Source organism: Cervus elaphus, chromosome 13 (assembly GCF_910594005.1).
Source record: "Cervus elaphus chromosome 13, mCerEla1.1, whole genome shotgun sequence".
NCBI classification, from domain to species: Eukaryota; Metazoa; Chordata; class Mammalia; order Artiodactyla; family Cervidae; genus Cervus; species Cervus elaphus.
The window spans coordinates 11,956,125-11,983,030 of NC_057827.1; the positions used below are offsets into that span (position 1 = coordinate 11,956,125).

Sequence of the window (26,906 nt, forward strand, 5' to 3'; positions counted from 1 at the left end):
TTCCTTGTGACTGAAGCCTCCCCTCTTGTGTCCCTGCAGTCTGCGGGCCGGGCATCGACATCCGCAACGACTATCAGCAGCTGAAGCGCCTGGAGAACTGCACGGTGATCGAGGGCTACCTCCACATCCTGCTCATTTCCAAGGCCGAGGACTACCGCAGCTACCGCTTCCCCAAGCTCACGGTCATCACCGAGTACCTGCTGCTGTTCCGCGTGGCCGGCCTGGAGAGCCTGGGCGACCTCTTCCCCAACCTCACGGTCATCCGCGGCTGGAAGCTCTTCTATAACTACGCCCTGGTCATCTTCGAGATGACCAACCTCAAGGACATCGGGCTCTACAACCTGCGGAACATCACCCGTGGGGCCATCCGGATCGAGAAGAACGCCGACCTTTGCTACCTCTCCACGGTGGACTGGTCCCTGATCCTGGACGCCGTTTCCAACAACTACATCGTGGGGAACAAGCCTCCCAAGGAGTGTGGGGACCTGTGCCCGGGCACGATGGAGGAGAAGCCGCTGTGTGAGAAGACGACCATCAACAACGAGTACAACTACCGCTGCTGGACCACAAACCGCTGCCAGAAAAGTAAGACGAGGCTGCGGCCTCGGTCCCCCCGCCTCCCCGCGCCCCCTCCCGCCTCGTCCGCCCTCCTCTTTGGGTGCGTGTTTCTCCCGGGTGGGTGAGGCTCTATTGCCACGAGAATGTGGCATCTCAGGGGGCTTCCTTTCGCATCTGGGAGCCGGTGGGTGCAGCCCGTCCCAGCTGTGACACCCTTCCAGTGACACGCTAGAAACCATCCGCTGTACTCCTGGGCTGGAGGCTTGTGGATCTGCTGCTTTGAATTTCTGATGGGCAGGGTGACCCAGTGTGCTGGGAAGTGCCCAAGTCCCGCCAGTCAGGGGCTGTGTATGTATCGTCAACTCTTTTATCCTTTGTGTGAAAGGAGGTTTTTTGGTAATGCAGGGCTTCCTTTACATGAGTGCACCTGGATTATTATAGAGGAGAGGAGAGGTAAAGACGGGCTCATGTCCTGTGAAAGTGGTGAGCTGCACCCCGTCCTTGGTCCTTAATGATGAAGTTAAGTGCTTGAGCATCCTGGTTTATGATGGAGTGGAGTGTAGCCAGGGCGGTGCTGGCAGAGAAGCCCTGGACCGTGTCTAGGAGCCCCGGGTTCAGGCTGACCTGGCAGGTAGCTAGCTGCGCAGCAAGCTCATTTGTGTACCCCAGGCTTCTGCTTCCTTTCTTGTCTACCTCTTTCTTGAAGAATTGTGCAAATCTTGTGAAACCTCTTAGTGAAAGAACTTTGAAATGTGTTTACTGCTCTTGGGGGTCAGGTGGTGGCGTTTGGCGTTTGGAAGCTTCTTGTCTGTTTATCTGCTGTGTGTGATTTCCTCTGAGTATAACTGAGCTCTTGCCTGATTGTGATCCACGCCTTGAGCGCTGGGTTGTTGGGTGTTGAAATGGGACTCTGGGCCTTTGTCTTCTTGCTTTCGGCAATGTTTAGGTCTGTTGTCCAGGAGGGTTCCCCTCGCTGGCTGGAAGGCAGAGTGGTACCTATAAATAGTTTAGTGGTTGGCCCAGTTAGAGCCTCAAGGAGTCCATGTACTCCAGCTGGCCACGGAGAGCCAAGAAATCCCGAATTGGTAGGCTTGCCTAAACCGTGACGTGTGTAAGATAAACAGAGCAAAGGCCAGACCCCATAGGTAGCGTTGTTTCAGCTTCCTGCCAGCCCAGGGCAGAAGCAGAGAAAGGAGGCTCTGACACAGGGCAGGCTTTCATGCTCCCTGTCACTGCACTGGCGGGCGGGTGAACACTGGTCCAGTGAGGGCGGGGTTCCACGGGCTGCAGCCAGGACCTCGAAGAGCTGAGAACACCATCAGGCCACTTGGAACATCCCTGTTGGCTCGGGTTGGGGAAAATACTGTGCTAAAGTCACATTTGTGATTGATTAAAACACTACCCTGTCATTAGCTTACCCGCTGGTTCTGAAAAAACAACAAAGAATATTTTCAAGTAGTTTTGACATTTAAAAACTTTATTTTAAATGAAAAAGTCATCTTCAAATGAGGTGTCATGTGTCGTGGAGAGATGTTGGATGTGGTATAATGGGGGTGACCTTGGACTTGGATGTGGTATAAGGGGGTGACCTTGGACTTGGGTGTGGTGTAAGGGGGGTGACTTTGGACTTGGGTGTGTTATAAGGGGGTGACCTTGGACTTGGGTGTGGTGTAAGGGGGGTGACTTTGGACTTGGATATGGTGTAAGGGGGTGACCTTGGACTTGGATGTGGTGTAAGGGGGTGACCTTGGACTTGGATGTGGTGTAAGGGGCTGACCTTGGATGTGGTGTAAGGGCTGACCTTGGACCAGTCAGCCCTTCTGGGTGGTAGATGGCCATGTTTAGAACGCTCCATTGGGCAGCCCCATAGTACTCCTTAGTGATGGTCAAATGTGTGTGCAGAACTGTTCTGAAAACTCATAAGGTCTGTACTAAAGGGAGGTGTTACTTAAAAAGTCGTTTGGTGGGCACTTGTTCAGTGATTCATTTAGTATTTATTTAGGTCTCACTGTGGATTTTGGGCTGTTTCTGACCAGCTTCTTGTTGAAGAAGTCTGGTGCAGGGGCGAGGCATGAGTTCTGGTCCCAAGTCTGGTAGCCGTGACTGGACGTTTAACCTTGGGCTGGCCCTCAGTTTTCTCATCTGTGAAATGGGGTAGCCCCATGGTGTCGTCATAGGCTGTTGGGAGATTAGAGAGAAAAAGGGGAAAGGCTCCTGAGAAAGGCCTGGGGGGCGGGCATCAGACCGCTGCGTCTGATGCTGGCAGGCCTGCTGGCCAGACAACCTCTTCCTCAAGGCAGCACCCTGCAACCTTCTCCTGGGCCAGTGTCTCAGGCCTGCTCATGTTTTTCTGTGATTTCACAATGGAATATTTATTTAAAAACAATGACAGCGTTCAGGGAAATTGTCTTCCCTTCAGCTTGTACTGAAAGCTCCAGGGTTGGCAGGTTTCTTGGGGGTTTTCTAGTTGAATTGGAACTCTTTCCCTTTGCGTAGATTCCCTCCTGACCTGCAGGGTCCTGTGTGGTAGCCACTAGCCACACGTGTCTTGTCCAGTACTTGAACTGTGGCCTGTGTGAATTGAGATTTTTCAAGTGTGCAATACACACTGGATTTCAGAGCATAATATGGGGGAAAAGAAAGCTATTTCCTTAATATTCTGTATATTGATTACATGTTAAAATGATGCTTTGGACGGATGAAGTAAAACGTTACTGTGGTTAGTTTTGCCTGTTTCTCTTTACTTTTCAATGGGGCTCCTAGAGGATTTGAAGCCACAGATGGAGCTTGTGCTCTGATACGGTCAGAGAGCGCTGGCCCGGAGCATGCTGCAGAAGGTGCTGGGTTCTTGCCCGCAGAAGTCCTGTCTCTGCTGAGCACCGCAGCGCTGTGCTGCTCCACACCTCTCTAGGCAGAGCCGAGGGGTCGTCCGAGGAGCCAGGCGGGGGGTGCTGAGTCCAGACAGAACGTCTGCCTCGGGGTCCCCGTGAGTGTGAAGATGGCCATTTGAAAAGAGGAAGCACAGAAGCACCCCATTCTTCCCAGGGCTGGCTCCAGACGGAGGGGGAACGTCTGGAGAGATGTGTCAGATCAAGGATGTGTGTGAGATGTTTGACAGGATGGAGAAGCACTCAATTATGGGGTGCCCATAGGCAGTTTTCCCCTGACACCCCCCTTTAAACCCCCTCTGTAGACCCTGACTCTGCAGGGGCAAGTGGCTTTATTGACAACCACCCCTCCATTAAAGAAACTACGGTGTTGTGGGTGCCCTGCCCACTTCTGTCTTCCGATTTCAAGGGGTGTAAGTTACCCACCTCCTCGAGGTGATTGGCCTTTAAAGAGCATGAGTGTGGCTTCTTCCCTCCCTTGAGCCTGTAGGTGGGCCCCCTGAGCTGCGGCACGCTGACCCCGCCGTCCCCGCCTGCCTGCATCTCTGGTCCTCCTGCTTGCGCTGCAGCCTTTTTTCTGGCTCCTCTTCCGGGTCCAGTCTCTAGTCCTTGTTCTCCTTGGACCATCTTTCCACTGTCCTCTCCCCCGGAGTTTCTCACCCACTGCTTCACTGCTTCAGCAGCCTCCTGCCTGCATCGAGCTTCCAAACCCCATCTCCAGCTCAGACCTCGCCGTGAGCCCTCAAGCCCATCCCCAGTCATGTCTGGACCCCCACGGGCACTGCAGCTGCAGACAGTGGGGGAACCTCTGGAGAGAGGTGTCAGGTCAAGGATGTGTGTGAGATTTTAGACGTTACAGAGAAACGCTCAGTTCCGCGGTGTCAGCGTCTGATGGGGTCCCTGGCTCCTCACTTCCAGCCCGGGGTTCTCCCTGCCTCCCCTCTGCGTGGGCAGCGTTCCTGTTCTCCGAGCGCCTGTGTCAGACACTTGGGTACCACGTGGATGCTCCCTTTTCCAGCCGGACACCGAGGCCTTTCCACGCGAGGTGTTTCCCCAGTCTGCCTTCCTGTGTCTCCCCTCTGCTGGCTCAGCGACACGGCCTCTCCCTGGCCGCCCTGCCTGTCCGCCTCGCCCCAGTGGCCTTGCCCACACGCATGCTGACCCACAGGCTGCTCTCCCTGGAATCCTGTCAAGGAGCCCGTGGGAGCCCACGAAGCGGGCCTTGCACCTGGTCTTGTGCCTGCGGGTCCGTGGCCCCGCTGAGCAGCTGGCCGCCCGCTGCTGGAGGCCTGGGGGGCTTGGTGGACTCTGGTGGGCTCTTCCTGAGGAGGAGAAGCCTATCTCAGTAGATTCTGGGCATGTCCTGCAGTGCCTGGGCAGCACGGCCGTCCCCTAGGGGTGAGCCTGCTCCTGCTTTGTGAAAGACGGGTTGTCAGGAAGATGCATCTTCCCCCTCTCGCAGAGAGCGGTGTGGCCTAACTGCTTGGCGAGCCAGAAGCCGCAAGGATTATAAAATGCGGACGTTTCCTGTGTCGCTTTCATGGCCGTTGCTCCCCGGGGTCACCCCCGTCGTCCCCTGCCCTGGTCAGAGTGACCCAAGGCCGGGGATGATGGGGAAGGGTGGAGAGGGTGTGACCCATCCCGAAAGCTGAAGCCTGGCCCAAGGGTGCTGTTCTTTATCCTCTGGAGGATGGCGGCGTGCAGGGAGGGAACGGTGGACTTCCCCGGGCTCCTGAGTTCTCTCCCTGCCCAGAGGAATGCCCTGACCCTGTGTGGTGTTAGCTTACCTTCTGTGTTTCTGGTAGGAGATTTCAAGTATGGCACCCCCTGCCAGCCGGGAAAAAAAAGTCTGAAAACCTACTGCTAGACTTAGTCTCCAAGTACTTTCCAAGTCGTCAGAGTGAACACGGTGAGGTCCCTGACGTCACAGTGCGGCCAGTGAGCGGGCCTGGGTTCCGCCAGGGCCCCACCGGGCCGGCCTTGCTGCGGCGCTGCCTTCCTGCCGTCTAAAGGGGACGTCTGGGGACGGCGGCCCGGAGCGCGGTGGCTTTCCTCCCGCCGTCAGTGAGGAGAAGCCAGGGAGACAGGTTGGAGCCTTCAAGGAGAAGGCAGAAGCCGGCTCCCTTCGCTGACGAGTGGAACACGCCTCACTGCCGCCTCACCACCCAGGGGCCCAGGACTTAAAAGGAAGGCAGGTGGTGTAATCATGTATCTCCCCCCCAGTGGGTCCTCCAGCTTTTATCAACCTCTCCTCACGAGGGTGACCTGCTGTGACGGGTGGAGTTGCCCCCTTCCCCCTTTGCTTGTCTTGCTGTGTCAGGCCCGATGGGTGAGAGTGGCGACTTATTAGTGTCTGTAAACCGCCTGCTGGATTGAGATGAGGTGGGGAGACCCCGGGTGTGTGATGACGCCTCACTTCATCTCAACGGTTCTGCTAATTCCTCTTCTTGTTCTCGTTTTCGTTCTGCGAAACACTGTGTTGTGTTGCCGAGGCGGGCCAGCCAGGGCCTGCGTGCGCCCAGCGCTGAGGGGGTCCCGCTCGTCCCGGAGGAGGGGCAGGCCGTCCGGGGGCTCCGGCTCGCGTGTCAGTTGCGGCCTGTCTCTCCTCCCCTGGAAGGCCCCTGCTCCGGTCAGCTGAGCCCAGTGTGGGGGTTTCTTTATTTAGAAAGGGGGTCACATGCCCCGGGCCTCCTTTCTCTGCCTTTTATAGTCACGCGTGGAGATGGCGTTTCTGCTCCCTGGTGGTGACCCTGTTCCCCGGATGGAGAGGCAGTTTGAGCCCCTGTGTCCCTGGGACCCTCTTAGCTGGCCCCACCTTGGTCCCCGGGCCTTGTTGCTGAAAGGCGTCTTTCTGGGCTTGATGGCGCCGAGCTAAGGTGTCACTGTCCCACGCTCCCTTCAGAAGTTTGTTTTTTTTTTAATAGGGATCTCGTCTTGGAGATGAAAAAGCTTTCAGAATATGTCTCCTAGGGTGCTTTTTGCAATTCTAGATCTTTGGAAAATATTCTGGAGTCCCTTCCCATTTCCTTAGTTAAGCCTACTTATAAGACCATTCTGGTTTTTTTTTTTAACTCTTAAAAGGCCTCCTTCTTTTGTTGCGTTAATATTTCTATCTCACTCTCCATGTGTGGATGCCAGTGTGACATTGCCTACTAAAGTGGGGATGACGTGAAACGTGTGGGCCTGTGGCTAATCCTGTCCTGGACTGCGTTGCTCAACTTGAGGGCATGGGTGGGTTAGGACTTAGGTTTGGCTGGTGGTGGAGCCGGGAGCCGTGACTTGGAAACAGGCCTCCTCCTGCACATGGTGTGACTCTGGGACTCAGGCTAGAGGGGGAGGAGTCTCTGACACGGTTCTGGGACGGAAGGCGCCCCCTGACTTGGAGGAAGTGAGAGACAGCCCGGGTGTTCTGGGAACATCAGGGGCAGGAGATAGAATCTCTGTCTGCAACACACAGGATATTAAACAGAATAGTCATCTGTTTATCACTGTGCCTAACTCGGGAATCTGGATTTAAGAAATGTAGAGGTCTTTTGGTCGCGCTACTGGTAAAGAGTCCACTTGCCGATCAATGCAGGAGACATGGGTTCGATTCCTGGGTCAGAAGATCCCCTGGAGAAGGGAATGGCAACCCAGACCAGTATTCTTGCCTGGAGAATCCCATGGACAGAGAAGTCTGGTGGGCTACAGTCCATGGGGTTCGCAAAGAGTTGGACACGACTGAAGCGATTTAGCACGCATGCACAGAGAGGTCTTTTATGGGGAAGAGGGGAACCCCCGGTGGAAATCCAAAATCTAGACCATTTTGGGTTCTGCTGCTGGCTGACGCAGCCTGCGCCGGACGTTGTCAGGAGGGCTGGGTTTTGTGTGGGCTGACGGCCTGTCTTCCCAGTCCCTGGAGGAGCGGCTCCCTGGCCTGCAGGGGCAGGTGAGGGGGGAGCTTCTCGGATGTCAGGGGAGACAGCTGGCATCTCACGACAGGGAGGGATGGGGGCTCTGGGGCCTGCGTGCACAGGGTGGGGTGACCTGGAGGAGACAGCGCTCCTCCAGGGCCAGCGTGGCAGTTCTTCTGCCATTCTCAGGGGGCCGTGTTGCTGGCCGGGCCTCACTCCTGATCTCCCAGCGTGTTTATTCATCCCTGGCAGCGTCGTGGAGGCAGCAGCTAACCCCAGCATGCCTGCCACCCTCTGCCTCACCGGTCTTCGGGCATGTTTAGGCAGCCCTGCACCTGGACGGTGTGGCTTTCCCCTGTGGACCATCGTGGCATTTAAGATTGATGTTTGCAGGGATATATAATTTTGTACAAAATGGGACTCAAGAAAGTAAACCGCCTTCCAGCACGGGGACACGGCACCGTGTGGCGGAGGTTTGAGCACAGTCCGTGGGTCAAGAGGGCTCTGCCGCCACGCTCTGTGCCCCAGGCGCTGAGGCGCGGCTGCCAGGCCCATCCTCCGCCTGAAGCGGGGGTGAGCAGGTCCGGCGCTCGTAAAACGCCACAGGGCCCAGCACACAGTAGGTTCTTAGGAAAGACCAGCAGCTGCTGGCCTTCTTAAAAATTAAGTACCTAAGAGCTGCATTCTGAGATCGTTTAAAATTCTGAGCATTCTGACTGTGTCTGTTTATTGCCATGTCTTCTATGGTCTTTCTCTGTTACTTTTTCTAAATTGCAAAAATTCAATTATCATAAATAGCATGGCACAGTGTAGGAGTGGTTCTCGCTAATTTAATCCAAATTGTTCAAATTCCTATGTCTGTCCAGATAAGCTGTATCTTGAAAGAACATTCAGTGAGGACATATGTCCGTATGGGGAGGCGAGTAGGGGCCTCTGCCGTTACAGGTGAACTGTGTTTATTTGGTTATCAAACCCTATGAACTTATTGCGTTTGCAGGCTTGGTGTTGGGAAGAATTAAGAATATCAACAACAAGATTCTTGTTTGATACTAACCTTAAGTATTATCTTTTGTTAAAATTGTGTTTTCCTCAGCAGCAAAGTGGTTAGAGTGGGCCAATTTGGGGTAAAGATAACGAGGGTGTGCACTTTTATTTGTGACCACTGCAGGTCCCACAGAGTCAAAGCAGGTCAGCGCGTGCCCCTGCAGAAGCGCGTGCCCCTGCAGAAGCGTGTGCCTGTTCACGCCCTCCTTTGGGTAGCACGTGCTGTGTGTGTGCTCGCACGCACACGTGTGCACACCGCCGTGCCCTCCCACCCAGTCTCCTCGCCTGCTCTGGCTGTTCTGTTCTCTTTCCTCTCTCTCCTCTCACCCACAGTGCAGGAAACACACACTGGCTCCCGCTGTCCTCCCCGAGATCTTCCTTCCGTTCAGGGGGATCAGGTGGGTGGGAAAATGCCGTGCAGGAATGCAGGCCGTCTCCCGGAAGCCTGGCTCCTGTTTCAGCTCATTACGGAACAGAAGTCGCTGTTTGTTTCTCGGCCTTGGTCACAAGCAGCCGGCCAGCCCGCTTCCCTTTCTTTGTGCCGGTTTTCGCGGCACCCACGTGGGATGGGAACAGAGGCAGTGTGTTTGGGGACGCTGTGTTAAGGCTGTACGCGGGGAGCAACCCATGCGGAGCCGTCTTCTGCTTGTTTCTGCCCATCCTAATGAGGGGCTGGGGAAGGGGGAGGTTTGGGGGCCGGTACAGGGAGGCTGTGTGGCCCCCAGCCCCGAGCCGTCTTGCCCTGGGGCCCCGGGAAGCAGGGCCCGGCTGCAAGGGGCCTCCGCCTGCCCTTGGTGGCAGATCTGTGAACCGAGGCTGCCATTCTGGATTTCCAGATAGATGAAAAGGGCTTGGATGGTTTTTAGCAGCTGCCGAGACCGGGTAGTTGGGCTTAGTAGTAAAAAAGGGCAAAAAAAAAAAAAAAATTGGGAAGCAAAGAGCCTGCAATGCAAAAAAAGGCAACATGAAGGTTGCTATTATTAGAAGCACTTCCTGGACAGCCGAAGTGTTCAAATTAAGACTCTTTTTTTTTAACCCCAGAAGGTATTGGGTGGTAACTTGGAGACAAATGGAAACTGGTCAGATTCCCTGGGTCCAGACAAGGCAAAGAGCTTTGTTCCTGAGGTTCCCAGTGTGATGTTTCTGTCCTGACTTCTTGACTTCTGAATGGCCCCTTGTGCCTGGCTAAAATGATGATATTATTCATATCTTAGACTGCTCCTCAGGTTATAGGATGTATTTTGGTTCTCTTCTTCCGTGGACTAGAAGTGATGGAACTATTTTGTAACACACCGGTACTCCTCTAGAAGCATTTGCGTAACTGTCAGAGACGCTCTGGAGCAGGTTTTTAAGCAGGGTGGTGGGAAAGGCCCTCGACTTCTCCTCCATTCACGAGGAAAGACGGAGCAGCCCGGGTGCAGGATGGGGCGTCTTGGACTCCCCCTTGGAAGTAACTTAACTGGTGGTATGGGGGTACAGTTTAGGTGATGGGGTGTCATCCTCTGAGGTCACCGGATTCCCCACCACCCCGTCCTCGGCCACCCCCTCATCCTGACTGTCCTTTCACGTCCACTGTGGGAGTTGAGACTCTCAGGATCTTGATACCATCGTCGTTTATGAATAGAATTCTGAGAATGTATCATTTTTTTTTTCCCCAGAAGAATGCTTCTTTAGCTCCACAGATATTTCTTGTTTCCTAAGAAAAATATCCTTAGAAAACTCACTAGATGCCCGAGATGGGCGCCTAGGCGGGGGGTGAACTTCTGGGTCTGCTTCCATCAAGCAGTATTTTATTGAGAGGCGATTGATAAAACAGCCGCAGCCAACTTAACAGACTGTCACTGTAAGATAAATTTGTTTTGCAGGATTAGTTTGCTGTTCCGTTTTGGAGACGACAGCTCTCTGGGCCTGCCGGGCCTCCTGCCCGTTACCAGGCAGAGGCAGTGGTGAGGCTGCAGTCGCGGCTTCAGTGAACTTCATGCTCGTGAAGTTGGGGACTTCAGACACTCGACTCGACCTGGTTTCATGGGAAGGTTTAGACTGGGTAAATGCAGCTGTCTTGCTGGGCACTGTTGTAATTCATGGAGAGCCTCGGCCCTTAGAGAGGAGCCACTGAAGATGTGTAAGGAGGGACTAGATGGTGATGAGAGAGAGATGGTGATGGGGATGGTATTCAGACCACCCCTTCCGCAAGCAAATAAAAGGTGACTGGTTTGGGTGATTGGTTTAGCATGAGCCAGTGCAGATTCTCTTTGCAACAAGGCTGGTACACTTTTTTTTTTTTTTTTTAAGTGTGAAGCTTGGACTTTTGTATGCCAGCTCTTCAACCTTCAGTCTTAAACTCTTCCACAATTAGCAAAATAAAAGCAAAACTCTTGTCAGCATCTTCTCATCTCTGAAGCCAGGCTGGAGAGGCAAGTGGTGGGTGATCAAAAGGCGGGGAGGAGTAGGGGGCCTCCTGCCTCATGAGCTGATGGAATTTGCATGGAAACTGTGAACACATAGGCAGTGTCCCGCGGAACGCGCGGGCCAGACGCCGCTGGCCGCTTAGCTGAGCGGCCCAGCGCCAGCCGTTTGCCTGCCTGCTCCCCGTTTCCTCATCTCTTGAACTGAGTGAGTCCAGCCCTGTCTCCCTGCTGCGCTGGAAGGTGTTGGGGACCTGGGATGGGGCTGCTGGTGCTGGACTTCGGGAACCATGCTAGAGCATGAGATTACATGTTCCCAGCTTGCCATGCTGAGAAGCAGTTGCCTTCTTTTGGGGGATGGGCCCTACCCTTCCTTAGGGGCAGGCTCGCGAAGCGGGCCTCGGAGGGTGGGCTGCAATCAGCGGCTCTGACAGGCTCACCGCGGGGCAGCGGGTAGAGTGCAGGCCAAGGAACCATCTCAGGGGAAGGGTGGAGGGCAAGAAAGGCGGTCAGACAGGCATTGGGAGTAGGAAATTGAGTACAGTTTATGTTGGTCTTGTGTCTCTGACGGGACTTTTTCTGGTCTGGCTTTTACTGTAACCAAAGTGAATTATTCACAAGTACTTTTAGAAACCCCCATCTAATGCGGCTATGTTGCATGAATTTAAGTTCATTTAAATCATTCTTTTCAACTCAAGTAAGCGCTCCTTCACCCGCAGTCAGAGCAAGCTGACGGGCCCGCGAGCGTTTCCGGCTCTCGTGGCCAGCGGCTGACGTCTCCCACGATCCCGCCAAGGTGCCGTGGGCTCAGGAGCACTTCTGGATGATCTGGGTGGAGTCGCAGCACTTGCTGAGTAGCCTGGGAGTGGGGTGCGTTCTGCTCTGCAGCCTGGCTGTGGGACATGTGCATAGCTAGTTCTAGCTGGGCAGACGGCTGTGGCCACGCTCTCCGTGGTGGACCCTTACCGCCGTCCGCGGGGTCGTCACGGCTCGGCTTGGCTGCTCTTCCAGGACACCTCCCTGAGTCTCCCTCGTGGGGGGCTCACAGGCCTGCAAGGCCCACGTGCGAGTGTGGAGCCTGTGCCCCGTTCCTGGTCGGTGATGGTGCCTCCCGGAGCTCTGTCGGTGGTTTCAGAAGGCCCTGCACACTCATCACTAGTCTCTTTCTCCGGGTCAATGATGAGCCACTGTGGGTTCCGACTTGTCCTCTGTTTATAAATCTTGGTTCTCTAGCCTCACAGCCAGTGCCGGAGGAAGGCAAGGAGGAAGTCTTCTGGAGAAATGTGTCTGCCTGTGGGCCTGACCCTGCAGAGCTTCTGGGTGGGTCGGTTCTCATGAAGACTGGGGGAGCTGGCCGTGAGGAGTGGAGGTGCCCGGGACTTGCAGACTAAGAGGTCCTCACTCTTGGTGTCGTGTTGGGGTGAGGGTGAGTCCAGTCAGGATTTGGGGTCCTGAGTGCCAGTCTTGGTGCTAGGCCCAGTCTGGATAGGTATAGGAATTTTATTAATATAAAATGGGATTTATAACATGTTTTTGGATGACACATATGGTTCTCAGTTTGGTTGCTTCGTCATGTCCAACTCTTTGTGACCCCGAGGACTGCAGCACCCCAGGCTTCCCTGTCCATCACCAACTCCTGGAGCTTGCTCAAGCTCATGTCCGTCAAGGTGGTGATGCCATCTAACCCTCTCATCCTCTATCGTCCCCTTCTCCTCCTGCCTTCGATCTTTCCCAGCATCAGGGTCTTTTCCAATGAGTCAGTTCTTCACATCAGGTGGCCAAAATATCAGAGTTTCAGCTTCAGCATCAGTCCTTCCAATGAACACCCAGGACTGATCTCCTTTAGGATGGACTGGTTGGATCTCCTGGCAGTCCAAGGGACTCTCAAGAGTCTTCTCCAACACCACAGTTCAAAAGCATCAGTTCTTCAGTGCTCAGCTTTCTTTATGATCCAACTTTCACATCCATACATGACCACTGGAAAAGCCATAGACTTGACTAGACGGACCTTTGTTGGCAAAGTAATGTCTCTGCTTTTTAATATGCCATCTAGGTTTTTCATAGCTTTTCTTCCAAGGAGCAAGTGTCTTTTAATTTCATGGCTGCAGTCACCATCTGCAGTGATTTTGGAGCCCAAGAAAATAAAGTCTGTCACTGTTTCCATTGTTTCCCCATGTATTTGCTATGAAGTGATGGGACTGGATGCCTGATCTTCCAGTTGGAATGAATAAACTAAATGTCAGTAGAGTTTAAGAGCAACTGAGTGAGTGGGGGGTGTGAGAGGATGTGGACACACAAGATTTGGGGGAGTCTTACCATTCTCGTTTCTGCTGAGTCTGTTTCTCCTCCTCCCTATTCTCGTTAACAAAAATCCAGTCTCAGCAATGAGGTGGAAGAGCTTGTATTTTGTGCATCTCATTCCTGTGGTAAGGGAGAAGGGCAACAAGGTGTGGATTATCAGTAGCATCTGATTTCGGTCCTGATGCGTCTGTGCAGGTTTTGACACTTGTTACCTGGCCAAGATTCCCGCAGTTTCCATCAGTCAGCCTGTTGTGTGCAAGTCCCATGCCAGGCAATATGAGATGATAGAAACTTAGCATTTTATCTTGAGATAAGATAAAAGCACATGACATTCCAGAGAGACACACACGCAGCTCATACCATGTGACGAGCTACTCCACGATTTTTGCCTGAAGAGGAGGAGAGGCAGCAGGCTCTAAGAGCTCAGAGCGGGTAGAGTTCCGAATTTGGAGCTTTGCGTGGAAAGAGCATTTGCCTCAAGTGAGATAGAGGCCTTTCACGCAGCAAGTGCCCGCGCGCTCAGTACTGTTTGCCTAGCACTGTATACACGGCCCTCCACCCGTGAATAGCTTCCATTTCAGAACTTTGCAAGTCCTATGGAATGTGGAGGGTATCATTTCACAAAAGCAGAAGTCTGAGTGGTGGTTGAAGTCCCTGCTGGCGGTCCCGCCCCAAGCCTGTTCAGCTGAGATATCATTTGCGTGGAATTATTGCCCACAGCTTGGTTCTTGGAAGAAGAGACCTATTGAACTTTATCCCAGAAGGTGGTGCCTTTGCTGACCGACGGTTGAGGCAGGGGTGATGATGGGAAGTTGGTGGTTTCCACTTTATATCTGATTTTTAAAAAATCCTCCCTGAGGGCTTAGCACTTCCCAGGTAGTCAGACCTGGGGAACTAGGCTGGGTGTGCAGCGGGAACAGCAGTGTGAGGACTCAGCACTCTGGTGTCCTGCTTGGCCTCGGGGAGGGGGCGGATTTCAAGTTGATTCCAGGACATGTCCACCAGAAGGTGCAGTGTTTGCCCTTGGAGGACTCTGGTTGGTTATTGCGTGGCGGACTTTGGGTTCATTACTCACGTCATGATGTTTATGAAGTGCGGATTTGTGACCCATGTCTGGATTAGATTCCCTGTTCCACGAGGGCCACCAAGCAAGTTTTATTACATAAGGTCAGTGAAGTGTCTGACTGTGTTTGGAACCAGAACAGGCTCAGGACATCTCAGTTCTTCTTTTTTCCCTCTCTTTGGATCTGATGTGTAGGGCTGCCGATTTAAGTTTTGCGTTACTTGTCTTGCCATTAACTGTTCTTTGTGGCAACAAAGGGATCCCAGACAGCCCCCTCCCTCTCTTCCTGCCTGTCTTCCAGTTAGAGAAAAACTCAGCGTACGATCTTTGGCGTAGAGAAATGTTAAATCTATGTTAAGTATGCAGACATGAATGGGCAAAGGGAGGATTTGTGGCAAAGAGGATCTGCTGAAACAAATAAGTCATGTAAACCGGCAGAGAGAAATGTGAGATTGATTTCACCTTTTCAGCTCCTGGTGCTTACTGTGAAGATGAAGTACTGGGAACAGGTTGTCATTTGAAGTAATAGAAAGATGAGGGAGTTTTGAAGCTGACTGGGATTTTTCTGCCTGCTAGTAGAGTGACTTGGATTACAGACTATAAAAGTGAAGACGTTTGAGGAGGGCAGTTCCATTTAGTATGGATCATGCTTTCTGAGCAACCTCTGTTCCAGAGGGGAAGAAGCTGAAATCCCCAGGCCTGGAAGATATTGGATAACAGCTCATTAAACTCTTGTCATAAGCCTTCACTTAACGTTGTGGGAAAACTCACAGTATCTCCATTATGAAACCACTTAAATTTCTTTTCAAAATGCACATTATTAACATTTTTTGTTTATTAAGTGGAGCAGTAGATTGAAACTGAATGGATTTGATTCTCTTATCCTGTGTTGTATGCTCAGAAGACTAAAGTTTCCCAGAATTTTTATCATGGTAATGAGATCACATTTAGGTAGCAGGTTGGAAAAGCTTTGGAACCATTTAGGTCCATCCACAGTTAATTGGATCAGTGGTTAAGATTTTGAGAAAATGGAAAGAATTGAACAAATTTATATTTCTCCTAGGGTTTTGTTTTGTTGTTTAAGGTGATACTAAATGAGTTAACTTTTGAACTAGTAGAGCTAACTTTTGAACTAGTAGACTAGGAGATACTAAATGAGTTAATTTTGAACTAGTAGACTGGGAAATACTAAATGAGTTAATTTCGAACTAGTAGACTAGGAGATACTAAATGAGTTAACTTTTGAACTAGTAGAGCTAACTTTTGAACTAGTAGACTAGTAGATACTAAATGAGTTAGCTTTTGAACTAGTAAAGCTAACTTTTGAACTAGTAGAGCTAACTTTTGAACTAGTAGACTAGGAGATACTAAATGAGTTAATTTTGAACTAGTAGACTAGGAGATACTAAATGAGTTAACTTTTGAACTAGTAGAGCTAACTTTTGAACTAGTAGACTAGGAGATACTAAATGAGTTAATTTTGAACTAGTAGACTAGGAGATACTAAATGAGTTAGCTTTTGAACTAGTAGAGCTAACTTTTGAACTAGTAGACTAGGAGATACTAAATGAGTTAGCTTTTGAACTAGTAGAGCTAACTTTTGAACTAGTAGACTAGTAGATACTAAATGAGTTAGCTTTTGAACTAGTAAAGCTAACTTTTGAACTAGTAGAGCTAACTTTTGAACTAGTAGACTAGGAGATACTAAATGAGTTAATTTTGAACTAGTAGACTAGGAGATACTAAATGAGTTAATTTTGAACTAGTAGACTAGGAGATACTAAATGAGTTAATTTTGAACTAGTAGACTAGGAGATACTAAATGAGTTAGCTTTTGAACTAGTAGAGCTAACTTTTGAACTAGTAGACTAGGAGATACTAAATGAGTTAGCTTTTGAACTAGTAGACTAGGAGATACTAAATGAGTTAACTTTGAACTAGTAGACTAGGAGATACTAAATGAGTTAACTTTGAACTGGTAGACTAGGAGATACTAAATGAGTTAACTTTTGAACTAGTAGAGCTAACTTTTGAACTAGTAGACTAGTAGATACTAAATGAGTTAGCTTTTGAACTAGTAAAGCTAACTTTTGAACTAGTAGAGCTAACTTTTGAACTAGTAGACTAGGAGATACTAAATGAGTTAATTTTGAACTAGTAGACTAGGAGATACTAAATGAGTTAACTTTTGAACTAGTAGAGCTAACTTTTGAACTAGTAGACTAGGAGATACTAAATGAGTTAGCTTTTGAACTAGTAGAGCTAACTTTTGAACTAGTAGACTAGTAGATACTAAATGAGTTAACTTTTGAACTAGTAGACTAGGAGATACTAAATGAGTTAGCTTTTGAACTGGTAGACTAGGAGATACTAAATGAGTTAGCTTTTGAACTAGTAGAGCTAACTTTTGAACTAGTAGACTAGTAGATACTAAATGAGTTAACTTTGAACTAGTAGACTAGGAGATACTAAATGAGTTAACTTTGAACTAGTAGACTAGGAGATACTAAATGAGTTAACTTTGAACTAGTAGACTAGTAGATACTAAATGAGTTAACTTTGAACTAGTAGACTAGGAGATACTAAATGAATTAACTTTGAACTAGTAGACTAGGAGATACTAAATGAGTTAACTTTGAACTAGTAAAAGTGTACAGCAGGTGACAGTGAACTGTTCATACCGTGTGTCTCCCTCCAGCCCCCCGCACATTATTCCGTATCACTTATGAACCAAAAAAAAAGCCTGTGAACTTGCAAGATTGACTTTTGAGGAGGCTCAGCTTTCCAGATTTCCCTGGTAAGGGAGTTTTTGGTGCGGGCCCCAGGAACGAGAGCAGCCTGGGAGGAAGAGGCCGTCTCCCCGGCTGGGTCGGTGCGTTGAGCGTTGTCCCCTGGGCGCTGGGACAGTTCTGAAGCTGGCAGTGCCAGTGCAGGCTGAGGGAGCTGCTGCCCGTCTGTCTGTGTGGATCTCACAGGGGACAGGGAGCTGGGGGATCGTCAGGTCTGACCCCGACTTGGTTCAGAAGGCACCTCTCCAAGGACCTCAGCCTGTGCGTTCCCGTGTCTGCCCATTCTCACTCTTGGCTGCAGCCATCATGGTAACCTTCTCCTGGGCCCCCAGCCTCCCTTTCCCGTGGTGCTGAGACCTCTGTAGTGGACGCACCCTTGACCTGTCGCCTTGTGTCTGGAGTATGCTCGCCAGGCCTTCTAGCTGAGAGGGGTCTGGCTTGGAGCTGACAGACGGAGGGCTCCGGAGTCCCTTTCCCTCATAGGACATGCTCTGGTTCAGGAAGCGGGAAGAGGGCTTGTCCCGCTGTAGAGAAACAAGGGGCTGACAGCCCTGGTCTCCCCCTGGGGACTCTTTAGCCCTGCCGGGGTATCTTTGGCTTCAGTTATTCAAGGCTGTGGTGCCGTTAGAACAAAACAGAAGTCACTGGCCCTGGAATATATAGAAATTGAGTTAGAACTTTGTGTTCCATGAACACTTTCTAGGAACTTGCTTCACATGCCCTGCCTAATCCTCCTGAGAAGTCACAGCGAATCAGAGGGAAACTTCGACTTGGAACAGGTCTGGAAGGTTGAGCCAGGGCCAGCCCTGGTGCTCTGGGGGTCGAGCTGTGTTAGAAGCTGGGGTGCCCCCATCCGCCGTCTCGGGCTGGGCACGGCCTCCTTCCCCTGCACCATCCACCCTGCTCTGCTGTCTGCTCCGGGGCTCTGGGCCTGATGCGCGGATGGGCATGTGCACTTGGCCCCCGCGATACGCTGTGAGTGGTAAGAGAAAGGTGTTTGCCTGATGGCAGATACAGAGCCACAGCATCTTAGGAGGCCTGAATCTGTCTCCTCGTTCTGTCTCTGTTCGTGATTCAGAAAAAAACGTCCACGTCTAAATCCCAGGCATCTAACAATATTGACAAACGAGCAATTTTTGCTACTCTGGTTAGAGCTCTTCAGACCTGTTAGAAGATCCCCCGACATTCAGGGGTTCTGCAGATTAGAACCCCACCGGGCTTCTGCAAGTCCCGAAAGAGGGGGCCTCCAAGGAGCCTGCTGATCTGACCCTGGTGTGGGGACCCTGGCGGGTGGGGGCCAGCTGGCGGGGAGTTCTTCGGTGTAAGATGTCTGTCTCCATACGGGTGAGCCGCACTCTGCCCCTCTGGAGCCCGGTGGCCCCGAGGAAGGACTGGGTTTCTGATCATAGCTGGCACTCGTGGGGTAACTGTGAGTAACTGGGCTGCTGGAGTCACCCCTCCAGTGGTCTGCTTCAGGCTTTGTCACAGCCTGTGGGGTGTATGCAGACAGTCCGCCCTCCCCCCGCCCCGCCTTGTTTGGAGGTGAGGAAACTGAGGCAGGGAGACCTGACGTGACACGGGTGAGTTTTCATGCCGCCAGGCAGCCAACCTGGAATCAGACCTGCTTTTGTCTGATACCGTAGCTTGTGATTCTCCCCATCACACCACACCACTTTCCCGGGAGCCGCCCTGTGCCAGCCGGTGAACACGCACCTGGCAGTGACCGGCTGGTCTCTCTTGCCCTGGAGAAGGCAAGGTCCATGGTCGACCGGTTCTTGCTGTCCTCCTCTAGACAAGGGGCTTCAGAACACAGCTGCAGAGTGAAGGTCGTGAGGGTTCCGTTTGCACGGCCTCCTGCCTCCTCACCCTTCTCTCCCAACCTTCTTTACGTGACCAGAAAATGTAAGACTAAAGATAAAGATGAAAATGAAACAGTGAAGTAAGCGCAGTCAGAATACAGATGCTTAATCATGAAACAACTTGTTTCTGAATTTCAAATACTGTGCTTGTGTCTCAGACTTGACCCCCCATCCGCTCCCCTTAGGGTGGATTTATTTTTACATTGATGGATTATTTTCACATGGGGAGCAGAACTTTGATGCTGATCAGTGATCAGGTACCCTTGTTTGGCTGATTTGTAACTGGGAGAATTGTTTTCTTTTTAAAACCCTTCTTTAATCTTGTAAAAAAATATCTTTAATAAACAAGTGGATGCTCTAGCTCTGATGAAGGGCAAGTTGTGATAAAGGCAGAAAGGAAACTTGTTTTTCTTTAAAGAAATGAGTGAAAGTCATACAGGGAGTAATATGAAGTGTCAGGAACTGATTTCTTGAAATCAAATCTTGGATGGCCAGTTTCACCATGAATTAGTCTCCGTACATTTCTGCTTTTTAGTCTCTTTTATTTATTGGGCAGACCAAACTTGTTGCCTTTCCAGTGTTTCTGCTTCCTTGGAGCAAACCACCATCATTTGCTCAGAGTTTTATTCAGAGATAAAGGTGCACTCCAAAACTCTGTTCTGTGATGCCTCAGCAAAGGTAGGCCTCTGCAAGCCCCATGGAGGGTGGGGGGTCATGGGCTGTCATCTGGGCTTGGGTGCCTTGTCCTCTGCAGGAGTGACGCCTGTCCCTTCTCTCCTGCTCTCCCCGGGCTGGGGGCTGTGACCCCTTGTCCCGCCTGCTCTCCCTGGGCTGGGGGCTGTGACCCCTTGTCCCGCCTGCTCTCCCAGGGCTGGGGGCTGTGACCCTCTGTCCCTCCTGCTCTCCCCCGGGCTGGGGGCTGTGACCCCTTGTCCCGCCTGCTCTCCCCGGGCTGGGGGCTGTGACCCTCTGTCTCTCCTGCTCTCCCCGGGCTGGGGGCTGTGGCCCTCTGTCCCTCCTTCTCTCCCCGGGCTGGGGGCTGTGACCCTCTGTCCCTCCTGCTCTTCCCGGGCTGGGGGCTGTGACCCCTTGTCCCACCTGCTCTCCCCGGGCTGGGGGCTGTGACCCTCTGTCCCTCCTGCTCTTCCCGGGCTGGGGGCTGTGACCCCTTGTCCCACCTGCTCTCCCCTGGGCTGGGGACTGTGACCCTCTGTCCCTCCTGCTCTCCCTGGGCTGGGGACTGTGATCCCTTGTCCCGCCTGCTCTCCCCCGGGCTGGGGGCTGTGACCCTTTGTCCCTCCTGCTCTCCCCCAGGCTGAGGGCAGAGCTCAGGTTTTCTTTCCGGGGAAGGGGCCCTGGGCCGCTGCATCTGCCCAGCCATCCTGCTGTCCGGGGGGCCGGGCACCGCGGATTCCTGTGTGCTTAGTCACCGGGCCGAGGCTGTGGGAGGATGGGGAGACCATGGAGGCTGCTGTCACCCCAAAGGAATGCCCGCTGCCGGGCTGCCGGCCGGAAAAGGTCTTCTGCAGGCGGCGCGCTGAGGCCAAGGGAAGCCCCCTCCTCTCCTTTGCCTGACCAGCGCTGCACTCCCTGGCTGTGACTTTTTCAACTCACTTTTTAAATGCCTATTTTTGTTGTGTGCATTCCTGGGCCTGTAAACACCCATGGCTATTCAAGACAGGCGTTTTAGTGAAAAGCGAGGTTTCCAGCAAGAAACCCTCTCCACTGGATCGGATGGCCTGTCCAGGAAAAGCAGGCCAGGCCTGGTGGGGGTGCAGAGATCAGCTCCGAGGCTTTGGCCTGGGTGGTCTCCTGCTCCCGGGCCCCCATGAGACCCTGTTTGTGGGGCAGCAGAACAAGACGATGGGGGCCCCAGCCCTCCCCCTGAGCCAGCTCTGACTGAGACCCCCGGGCATGGGCGCTGGCCCTTGCCCCAGCAGCTCTCTCAGCGGCTCCTTTACTGCAGCGGGGAAGCCCCCAGGGTCGTCCGTTCTGCGGGCATTACCCGTGGAAGGTGGTGGAGCAGGCAGGGCAGCCCAGAGCCCTGGCCCTGTCAGCGCCGGCGCTGACACCTCGGTCAGGAGCTTCCTTTTCTGTGGCTTCCGTGAGCCGGGCTGCCTTCCTTTCCGGGCTGTGGGAGTAGAGGGCAGGGCCCGCGCCACGCCCGTCCTCAGCTGAGCTAGCAGACCCCCAGGGTGCAACTGGAGCCATTCTCAGGGTGAGGGGGTTACAAGGTAGGCGCCAAATATTGAATGGTCTGGATATTGGATCCGTCTGCAGAGAGTGACATTCTCACGACACAGCTTTTTTTTTTTTTACAGTTAGATCCTCACATGCTGATATAAATTAGATGTAAAAAGGTGCAGACCACTGCAGGTAGTGCAAGCCTTCAGGTCCACCTTTAAAAAGAATATTTATCTGGTAAAGACTGGTACAGTCAGGAAGTACAAACAACCTCCCAGACAGGGATAAGCACCTGCTTTCTGTGCGAAGTGGCTGGAGATGCCGGGTGACCCCCCACTGCTCATCTTGTGCTGAAACACTCTGTGGTCTTCTGACCATGCTCATTTATTGCTTTTATTCTTTTTGAAGGTCAGTAGGTATTACCTGGACAATAGGGTTATCATCCGTTTTTTATTTTCTTTATTTTACTTCTTTGCATTAAGCTGTTTTTTGTGTTTGTTTTCTTAGGTAGACCTCTTTCCCCATGTCTGATTGTCCTTCCGAGAGAGCCGGCTCTGTATGGGAATTTAGTGATGTCTCTGGCTCCCTGGAGACGGCAGCTGGAGACCTCCTTGCTGTTCCCACCAAGAACTGGGCTTTCTCGGGAGCAGGAGCCTGGGATTCACCTTCATCCTCTATAAGAGCCCAAACAGTAGGCGCTGGCAGAGGCCTCAGTTCAGAATGCCCTTGGGACAGTGTGTGTGTTTCCTTGGTAAACGGCCTTGAAAATGCCGTATGCTTTTGGCAGGCTTGGGTAAGGTTTTCCCTGCGTAACCCTTGGAAAGAACAATTCTCACTTGTAACACCCTGTTTCTGCAGGTCCACAATTTTGTAATTAAAAATTTATGGGATCCCAAGGGCCCAGTTACAGGGCGTCTGGCCTTAACAACACAGGTAAAAACAGAACTTGTGTCAGTGTTTTCCTTCAATTTCTCAAGTATGGTTATTTGTCAGTGCCTCCTACTGGATGCTTGTGTTGAATATTTTGTTGATGAAGGAGGCGAGATTACATAAGGGAAAGAATGTTTAAAAACCAGGAGGCCTCACATTTTAATGTCTGAATGCATCCCTGCTTCACGGGTATTACCTTGGGTAGGTCACCTCGCCTCTCTTGGAAACATGTAAAGGTGTTGTACCTCATCGGTGTTTTGCAGGGCTTTTGACCAGACCCACAGTAAGACATAGATTTATATTCTAGCCCCAGGACAAAATAAGGATTTGACTAAGATAAGTGTTTCCAAAACACTTCTTATCTGAAGCAGTGCTCACTGTTCCTACCTAAGAAGTACCATAATATTTTCTTATTTGAGTCTGACAATGGTGAGAAATGGGTTCAACTGATTTTGAGAACTATCACTGGTGGCAGCAGCTCAGGGTTTGAAAAGCACATTATTAAGGTCTTTTGAGCTCTGATTTTGAGTTGGTTGTCTCTGAGTTGAGAATCCTGACCCGAGTGCCTGTGAAACTGGCCTTTGAGTTCAGCTTTCCATTTTCTTACAGAAATCAGGAGGGAAGAATGCTCCGTGTTTCTCAGGGCTCCCCCAAGAACGGGAGGGTTATCAGAATTTGAGGGTGTGTTCCCAGTGGAAGGGTGTATTCTGTTGTCCACCCACAAGCATTTTTGAATATCTCATATACTTGCTATTACTTCCTATTTTATAAAATAGCTTAAAGTCAGTTATTGAAGTAACAGAAGTAATGGCAAATTTTATGCCTTCCTGTCTTTCCTCATACTACTTTAATACATACCAAAAACACAAAGAATGTATTGCAGCATTATAACCAGCAGTGAATTATTTTATACTGAGGGCTTTTTGTTAGGAAGGAGCTTGATTCAGAGTGAACAATTATTGTGCACGGGGTGCGTGTTCTGTTAACTCACACTTGCAAATAATCCCATTAGCCAACTCCTCACCAAGCTTTGCTGGGCATGTGAAGTCATTAGATGAATTTTGAAAATAACTTGGTCTGTTCTGAGAGGCTCTGCGCGATCCAAGCCCGTGGACTGGCGCCTGGTAACTCTGACGGCCATTTTGAAATGTTACCATAGTGATAATTCTTCTGGAATCTCAAGCCATTAAAAGTGATGTGGCTGACTCTGGGCTGTGTGCTGTAAATAGACGTCATGGGTCGTGTGAGCCCTTTTCCCAACACCGCGGTCTATATCAGCTGCAGAAACCTGCCGGTTGACCCAGAATCCTCACTAGGGACTCGATGCCCCGCTGCCCTTCTTGACGGAAGTCATCTATCCACGTAATCATTAACCTGCTGGAATGAGGGGCATTTAAAAAATGGCTCAATTTCCCCCTCGTTTGAATTCAGTTGATTTGCCCCTTGCTTCCTTCTGGTGAGTTTTTCAGAAGTTGGGTTATGACCAGAGATGGGTCACCGTTGATACTGCTCCCATGGATGGGCTTGTTTGCCTGTCTCCTTGGGCCTGTGGCTGGGACTTTGGCCTCTCACCCCCACCCCACGCCCCCACCAGGTCATGGCGCCTCTTTGCAGAGGCTTGGGACTTGGCACCAGCCATGTCCTGTTTCCTGGAATGTACTGTGGGCACGTCCGTGGACAGAGCACCCTTTCAGCTTTGCCCTGCCCGCTGCGCTCCTGAACCCCAGGGTAATAATTAAGAGAGTCTATATTAGTCCCTTCTCTAGGTAGCGGAATACAGGTTGCAGAACTCATAAATAGCGATTCGCTGATGGTTCGGGACACGAGGCAGGCCGCTGGAGAGTGTGGTCGGCCGTGACGGCTGACAGCATGTTTACACACAGTCGTGGTGCTGATCCTCCGTGTCGAGTGGAGTTCCTGGCCCTGGTGGAGGTGGTGGTGGTCCACCTTCACTCTGCCGAGTGGGGGCGTTAGGCTTGGTCAGCGTGTTTCACCGGCACGGTCCTCGCCTCCAGCTCTCGGTGCAGCCCCTGTGGGCTGGCCGCGGTCCTCTGCGGGCCCTGAGCTCGGCTCTGGGGATGAGGAGGAGGGCCCTCAGCTGCTGTCCTGGCAGAGACTGCCGTGTTCATAAACTACACAGCAGTGTGGCATGAATTTCATCAGGGCTGCATAGGAGGTGTCACAAGAACCTGGGAGGGGCTGGTTGGCATGGAGGGGTCAGGGGTGGGTCACTGATGAGCAGGGCCTCAACAGGTGGCAGAGGAGTTCGCTAGGTGCCGGAGCTTGAGGGGTGAGGAGAATACAGGAGTATGGGAATAAATCAGAGTGGCACGTTGCCTTGCAGAAGAAGGGCAGGGAGGCTGGGCTCCTTGGTCTATCTGTGTGTGAGGAGCCTGGACTGACTGTACAGGTGGGGGCTAGAAGCAGGAGCATGCTAAGGGCAGGTCTGTATTCAGTCATTAGGGGAGGGGGACAGAGAGGCTGGTGGGCTTGGTAGGTGGTGAGGGAGCCCCAGAGACCTTTTGGAGAAAGGTTTTAGCAGGACCTAGTGAAGGACGAGGGAGCTGGGTCAGCAGGAGAAAAGCAGAGAGCCCAAGGATGACCAAGACCAGCTGGAGAAACTGTGTAATCGCTGGTGCCATTGACCAAGACAGAGGAAAGCAGGGAGGGAAGGAGGGAGGGAGCGTGTTTACAGTTTCAACCTGTTAGTTTGGGGTGCTTTGCTGTAAGCAGGTGGACAGTCTCGGAGGCTTCTGGAAACACCAGTGTGTCTGGAGAGAGAGAGCCGTGGGCGCTGTTGTGGGAGTCATCCCAGGACTTGGGAGGGGTGTGCAGAGTGGGAAGAAGAGTCCCGGGGCCCATTTTTCAGGATAGATCTTCATCTTTTAAACAGTTGGTTTAAGAAAGAACAGCTGATACACAGAAGGCTGCGCCATAGTCAGGCGCCTGGCACACTCCCTGGAGGGGAGCTCAGTGACCCCTGCTTTTGCAGCTGGACCGCCCCCTGGCCTGGGCACTGGGTCCAGGGGCATCTCCGAGTCTGCAGGGGAGGAGGCCATTCTGAAGGGCCCCGGCTCTTCCTCTCAGGTTTCAAACGGAAAGACGGAGGAACCACCGAGAAAGCTTAGCTTAAGCTCCGTGTGGCCCAGAGGAGGTCGGGAAGGGAGCTGCGTCCAGGGCCACTCACTCACCCGTGGGGGAGCCGGGCGTCCCCTTGCTGCGGCCTTCCCCCAGCACTGTTACCTGAGAGAGGAATCCTCAGGACAAGCAGTGTGAGCCTGACCGTCTGATAAGGGTGAGAAGAGATGGGAACTCCACTCCACTCCACCACACTCAGTAAGATTTAACAAGATCTGGAGGTGACACAGGGCTGCCTGTGAGCCACTTCTGGCTCCGAAATCACCGGGAGAGGAACCCCAGACAGTGACTGCCAAGGTGTCTTAGGGAGGCAGAGCCTGAGGGTTTTGTCTGGTTTGCCTCTGATCACCTCTTCCTTCCCCCTTCTCGCAAGCCTGCTGTCCAGGTAATTCAGTGTATTCGATCTGCTGTGAGGCAGGAGCGTGAGGGGCTGATATTACACACCCTGCAAGTCCTTTGCAAACGTGACCAGTTTCCTGAGCAGCAGGTAACACTAGCCTGCCCCGGGGGACCCTCGGATGCCGCCCAGCATGTTGCGTCCTGAGATGGGAGTGTGTGTTTCCATCTGAGGTTTCTGCTGTACTGTCATTTCTTTGGATTTTGTATTTTCCGTAAGGGTATCACTTAATGTGAAGATCACTTGGGCTTCGTGGCTGGGCATAATCACAGGTATTCTCCTTTAGCTATTTTTCTTAGTCCTGTTAAGCTACAGTCATAGGACGTGACCCTTCCCCCCCCCCCTTTTTTAATGTTTAAAATACTTGGCCACAAAATGCATCCTTTTTTATTTCAAAGTAGGTCCACCTCAGTTAAGTCTCAATATTTCTCATCATGGTTTTTTTTTCCTGAAGTGGAAGCACAAGGGGAGAAAGTCACGTGTTTCTGTCCTCTGGCTCACCTAGTGCTGCCCAGAATGCCGTATGGAGTTTGCATCGAAGGAGGCTTTGTAAAGGTGGCATAAACTTTGCGGTAAAGTAACTGACCCCAGACCTGTGTCACTTCAGGATCGGTCAAGTGCTAACCGAGCAACTTAAAACTTAAACAGAGGTGTGAGCTTGATAAATCAGTGTGTGTTTTGGACTAATTGGTGACCACCGTTCTGAACATTAACTGCCCTTGCGTGCCACAAGGCTGATTGTGTGTAACCTTTGAATACCTCCCTGAGTTTGGACGAGCGCTAAACTCATATGGTGCATTTATTTTAAAGGACTTTGGTGGGGGGGCATGGATCCCTTTCTTTTAAGGGCAAGCTTTGCATTGTTTAGTTTTTATGCTGGTGGTTCTGAATTTGGCATTTCCTGTCCACACTAAGACAAGTTTGTAAGTTAAACTTAAAGAACAAAACAAAACTATATAAGCTTAAGTGTGAAAAGCAGTCCTGAGAAAGGACTGTGAAACTCTACAGGCAGCTTCCTGCATTTAGAAAGCATGTCTCTGTAGCAGTCTTCCTTTTCTCGTCTCAGCTTCCTGGTGGCTGTACGCTGCGGGCACGTGCCCGTGGCAGTGCTGACCGGGTCGTGGCTCTGTTCCCCGTGGGTTCCAAGGTTGGGTGGGGTGGGGGGGCTCCTGCCGCAGCCACTCCCCAGCCCTTCCAATTCAGGGAGGGCTCTTTGACCTCATAGGAAATGTGTTGTATGGAAACAGAAAATGTAGTTTCATTTCCAAGCGAAAACCCACCTGCTTCAACTGGTTAATGCAAAAAAAAAAAAAAAAGGAGGGGGGCATTTTTCATCTCACTTAATGAAAAAGTCTGAGAATGGATCAGGCTTCAGGAGAACCCCTGGGCACCTCCCTCTCCCCTCACCTGCCAACTGACGTGCCTGTACCCTGGCTTCACCCTTAGGATACGTGTGG

The 26,906-nt window shown here is 51.7% G+C and overlaps 1 protein-coding gene across 2 annotated transcripts in view; it reads left to right on the top strand.

Annotated features, from left to right (window-relative positions):
* IGF1R (insulin like growth factor 1 receptor) overlaps positions 1–26,906 on the top strand; it is a 301,102-nt gene that overhangs the window by 51,909 nt on the left and 222,287 nt on the right. For both annotated transcript variants that reach the window (XM_043921449.1, XM_043921450.1), the window contains exon 2: positions 40–585. In XM_043921449.1, the coding sequence (XP_043777384.1) occupies positions 40–585 (546 nt within the window). The remainder of the gene's footprint in view (positions 1–39; positions 586–26,906) is intronic.